The sequence below is a fragment of the Neophocaena asiaeorientalis genome, unplaced genomic scaffold, assembly GCF_003031525.2.
Source record: "Neophocaena asiaeorientalis asiaeorientalis breed wild unplaced genomic scaffold, Neophocaena_asiaeorientalis_V1.1 scaffold606, whole genome shotgun sequence".
Taxonomy (NCBI): Eukaryota; Metazoa; Chordata; class Mammalia; order Artiodactyla; family Phocoenidae; genus Neophocaena; species Neophocaena asiaeorientalis.
Genome location: NW_020173687.1, coordinates 5,461,698 through 5,466,808, shown reverse-complemented (window position 1 = coordinate 5,466,808; position 5,111 = coordinate 5,461,698). Strand labels below are relative to the sequence as shown.

The 5,111-nt window shown below is 63.6% G+C and overlaps 1 protein-coding gene across 2 annotated transcripts in view; it reads left to right on the top strand.

Moving 5' to 3' along the window:
* RBM38 (RNA binding motif protein 38) overlaps positions 1 to 5,111 on the top strand; it is a 14,981-nt gene that overhangs the window by 3,063 nt on the left and 6,807 nt on the right. The window contains exon 1 of one of the 2 annotated variants that reach the window (XM_024750315.1): positions 4,212 to 5,035. The exons of the other annotated variant lie outside the window; for it this stretch is intronic. Coding sequence (XP_024606083.1) covers positions 4,818 to 5,035 — 218 coding nt within the window. The 5' untranslated portion in view covers positions 4,212 to 4,817. Of the gene's footprint in view, positions 1 to 4,211; positions 5,036 to 5,111 lie in introns of those variants that run through there. 2 annotated transcript variants of the gene reach the window in all.

The window sequence follows — 5,111 nt, the reverse complement described above, 5'->3', positions numbered from 1 at the left end:
GGTGGGAAGGGTGCTCCGACCGTTTCCCTCGTGGTCCTCAGCGCACCACCCATGGGAGGGTGGTCAGGCGTTGGTCACCAATTTTACTGCCATGTGCTCCCGACTGCAGGCGACAGTGTTTTGTAAGTGAATCTGTTGGCTGGCCATTTAATACCTGTGACGATGAAGAGGCCTCTGGCCCTATTTGTTGGTTACCAGGGGGGTGGAGACCCAAACAGGGACAAGGATCAGAGGGACAGTCCAGCTCTGTATTTCCAGCGGCCGGTGGACCGCAGCCTCTCAGAGCTGTGCCGCCTCCCACCAGGCCTTGCTGAGACCCCAGGGGGCAGGAAGGGTGCCGGGCCGGGCTTTTGGGGTCAGCTGTCTCCTCCCAGCGCCCGCCCGCCTGGCTGGAGAGTTGGGCCGTCAGCGTCCCTTTTGATTTTGCAAACAACGGGCCTGGGCTCGGCCGGGCCTGACTCAGCGGTCAGTGGTGTTGGCTCTGGGTTGGCAGCAAGGCCCGGGCAGCCCAGAGTTTGCAAACCCGTTAACCCTCTCCTGCCCCGCGGAACTTTCCCCGACTTTCTGGCCCCGATCGTGTGCCTGGGACAGCTCTAAAGATTCCACAGCTTGCTTTTGGGCAAGGCCACTGCGGAATCCTCATCTGGCTGGGTCGTAAATGTCAGCATGGAAAGATTTGCCAAAGAACTTTTACACTCGCTGCTTTTTGCTTGGATTCCCTGCCTGCAGTTTTTCTTTTCTTCAAGAATGGGATTTTTCAGGACCTGACGCGACCGGGACACTTCTGTCATGTTAACTACGTGGGGCCGAGGGTTAGAGTTAAGGTTAGGGTTTGGAGAAGGCTTCTTTGGCAGGTGGCAGGGGGCTCAATCCCGGCGGGGGGGACTGCGGCCATAGGCCACCCAACCGACCGGCCCTTTGCTGATGGGGTGGGACAGTCAGCAGACTGCACGCCCAGGCCCAGGCCCAGGCAGAGTGTTCGGTCTGGCTTGGAAGGGGCCTCCCAGTGTCAGGGCTGTCTGTCCAGGCCTGAGCCTGAGGCTTGTAGGAGCTGAGGTTTGTCCCAGGCCTGGCTGCACTGGGAGCCTCCCCTTGGGTTATTTTTGAAGGGCCAACTGCTTCTCCGGGCTCAGCTCCCCACCCCAGCTTCTTAAGGGTGCCTTGTTGTGGGCTCCACAGCCGTCCACCGCAAGCCGCCCCCCTCGGTGCCGGGTTGGGGCCAGTCTCTAGGTCCCAGATGGCAGGACCTGCTGGGGCTGCTGGGTGTCAGGCAGGCCTCGTGCTGGAGCAAGGCCCCGGGGCTCAAGGCCAGGCCCAGCCCCTTCTCTCCGGGCTCATCTCTCCGTCTGCGGGGTGGGGACTGTGTCGGTGCCACCTCCCAGGGCCGACTGGGGATGGGACCCTCTCCCCGGCATGTGCACACGTTGTTCGGCCTGGAGTTTCAGGCCCCTACACCCTCTGTGTGAAGGGCCCCAGTGCCCAGATGGAGACCTGCTGCCCTTACTGTGACCAGGCTGTGGGTGTGTGCCTGCCCAGGGGGTCTGAGCAGAGTGTCTGGGTCCCCAGGGCGGGAGAGGGGCCAGAGAGTGACAGGACGATGTCACAGAGCACAGTGGGCTGGGCAGAAGGCCGAGAGCTGTTCCCAGAATCTTTCATTCATCCAGTATTTGTTGAGCGCCTGCTGGATACTTTGAATAAAAAAGGTGTGGTTGGTTCTCCATCTTGCTTTCTGGCGGGGAAGCCAGGCCATTAGACATCCACGTGGGCACGTGAGGGCCGAGGTGGTGACGGGGACAGCTGAACAGGGCAGCTGGCCGGTGGAGGGCCTCGTGGCCTGGGACAGGCCTGTGTCGAGATTGTAACGGTGGGTGGGTGATTGTGCGTGCGATACAGAATCACGGACTTACACTTGAGGACACCCCCGAACTGGTGGAATTCGAGCCAGGCCCGGAGCTGAGCTCAGAGCGATGCTCCGGTGTGCGCCTCCTGGGTTTGGTAGCATGTTGGGTTATGAGATGTCACCTCTGGGGACCCCACGGGAGGGCCCTTGGGGCCTCTCTCTGCTGTGTTTGTGCTTTCCGGAGAGTCTCTCGTGATTTCATGATACGAAGTAAATAAAGCCGGGGGGAGTCACAGCGCCTGAACAGGGGGCCCGCACCTTGGAGGTGTGGCAGGAAGTGAGGTCAGAGCCGGAGGGTATGGGGGCAGAGAGGAAGCTGGTGCCCTCCCGGGTGGCATCACGTGGCTTGTTTTTACTTTCAGGGTGTCTGGGGTGGCCCTGCCCCTCCCCAGCCCGTCGCTTCCTGTTTGGCACTCGCTGGAGCGAGGAGTGGGCCGGCGCGTGGCCCTCCCTGGCGGGCGGCCCGCGCACACCTGTTGTTTGTCCCCGTCTGCTGTAACAGACACTGGCCTCAGGGGCGGTTCTCGGGCTTCTGTCCAAGGATGAGCTCTTCGCCGGCCCCAGTGGCCCTGGCAGGAGGGGCCCCCGTACCGAGACCTCGTCAGGAAGCCTCTGGTCAAAGGGAGAGGCCTGACCACTCGCAGGCTGATGTGGGCGTCTCACTTGGCCTCACGGGTGTGTCCCAGAGCAGGGACCCGGGTGGGGGGCTCCCAAGTGGGCCGGGCCGCCCCTTCTCACTGCAGCGGGAGGAGGCTGTGTAAGGAGCCTGGAAGCCCCACGACTTGTCTGTGTGACCCTTTGTTGTCACGATGAGTTTTCGCCCTTGAGCCTCAGTTTCCCCATCTGCCATGTGGATGTGATGCGTGCCCTGCAGCGTGCTGACGGGGGGTGGGGTGGGTCTGGATCATTCTCCTGACCCCTCCCACGTGGCTGAAAGGAGGAAGCTGTGCTTTCGTTCAGCCAGTTTGTGGCAGGTTGGGGACTTCGTGGAGACGGAGGGAGCCCTGGCCCTGCTCGTGATTACGGAGCTTCCTTTGGCAGAGCGGTGGCGGCTTGGGTGGCGACAGGCGCTCTGCGGGGAGAGGGGCAGCTGGGCAGGGGAGGCTGGTGTGAGTGGTGGGAGATTGGCGGGGTCAGAGGCCCAGCAGGTTGGCCTCAGCTCACGTAGGACCTCAGTGGCCCAGGGGAGTGTTCGGATTTGCCTGAGTGCTGGGGGGCCGCTGGGGGCCCTGAGCAGATGAGGGCTGGGTCACTTGTAGCGTCTCTTCAGCTGCTGGGTAGGCCTGAACCACCAAGGCCACGGTCGGGGCGCCACTAGGGGACCTCACAGTGATCCAGTCCACACGCGAGGCCGTGGTGGCCGCCCGGGAGTCAGGAGCTGTGGGATTCTGAACACATTTAAAGAACGTGTGAAAGAAAGTCTGAGAAGATTCCAGAACTTTGGGCCTGAGCTAATGGTGGATCAGTTGGCCTTGGCAGTGAGGGGAGGCTGCAGTTTGGGGGGAAGAGCGGGTGTCTGGGTTTGGACGGGTTCCGGTGGAGATGCCGGGCCAGGGTCTGGCACTACCCCGCGGGAGATGTGTTTTACCTGCTTTGTGGTCTGACGGCCCCAGGGAACCTGGATGTCCCCCCTCCGGAGAGCCCTGGGAGGCCCCTCCCCGGCCTGAGGATCCTGAGTTGTGCCCCAGCGGCCGCCGGCTTCTCCGACCCCTCAGGCCGAACCTCCAGAGAGCAGAGAAAGTGAAATGGGCTCACTTGCCTTTTTTATTTCTATTTTTGGGGGTAGCTGTGCATTCACAAAATGAGTGCTTGGGGCTGCAGCTGATCCCTTTTCGCTGACAGTTTTGCTCTGAGTGTGTGGGCGGCGTGCCCGTCTGTCTCCCGGGCGCCGGCTCCCTCAGCCCCCTCACCTGCCCCAGTGTCCCCGGACGCTCCTGGGCAGACCCCAAGACCTCTGCCTTCAGGGCTCCAGGGGAGGCTCTGTTGGACTCTGTAGCACCCTCAGTTTACCCATGGGGAAACGTGGCCAGAGAGGGCCGATAGACTTGGACAGGCACGGCCAGGACCCAGACTCGGTCCTCGCCCGCCGCCCTGGTCTCCATCGGCCGAGGCAGCTGGCTGGCTCCTGGCTGTGTGCCGCTTGCCCTGGGTGCGTGGGTCTGGGCAGAGATCTCGGCCATCACCCTTTCAGCAGGGGGTGCTCTGTTGTGGCCTCTCCCGTAGCGGAGCGCAGGCTCAGCGGCCATGGCTCACGGGCCCAGCCGCTCCGCGGCATGTGGGATCCTCCCAGACCGGGGCACGAGCCCGCGTCCCCCGCATCGGCAGGCGGACTCCCAACCACTGCGCCACCAGGGAAGCCCTGGTCTGGCCTTTTGAACCTGGCCGGCTGCAGCCCTCTTCCCAATCTGGGGGTTTGGGGGTTTGCTTTGCCCTGGCCCTGGGCATCGGGTCAACTGACTTTTAGGTTCTGACCCCAAACCTGACCGTCCTGCTAGCTGGTTTGCTTTTGCCTCCAGGTCCCCGGGCTGCCCTCCATGGGGCTGGGCTGGGAGGGGGCTGATCTTGCCCTCCCTCAGGCTCGAGGAGGGGGTCTCCGGGGTGTGGAGAGGGGGCAGTCCCGGCCCCTGGGTCGAGGCCGAGGCTGGCAGGTGAAGAGCCAGACTTGAACTGAGGCTGCGGGTTCTGCTTCCCCAGGGTCCCCGGCTGTGCCGGCCGGGCTACTTCCTCTGCCTCCCCAGGGCCGTGACTCCCGGCCTAGGAAGCGGCAGCAGCCCCGGAGGGGCCCCTTTGCCACCGGGTGCCCGCAGGGCCCTTGGCATCTGGCAGGGGTTGGCTAGGCGCTTGGGACCCAGCCGTCCAGGCCAGGTTCCCGCCCTCGTGGGGCTTGCATTCTCGTGGGGAAGACAGCGGCACAAAGATGGATGACAAGGTGGTGTGGGGTTGTAGGAAGGAAGTAAGGCCGGCGGGGGGGGCGTGGTCGGGGAAGGCCTCCGAGGAGGTGAGGTTTGAGCTGTGGGAAGGAGCCTGCCAGCAGCGGGAGCAGCAGGTGCAAAGGCCCCGTGCTCGGAGAAGCATGTGCAGTCTGGGGGACGGAAAGGAGCTCTGGGTGGCCGGAGTGGGGACAGTGGGCTGGAGGTAAGCTGGGGAGGTAGGCTGAGGGAGGCCCTGGGGGGTGGGGAGCAGTCAGGGTTTGGCTCTGGGGACAGGGGAG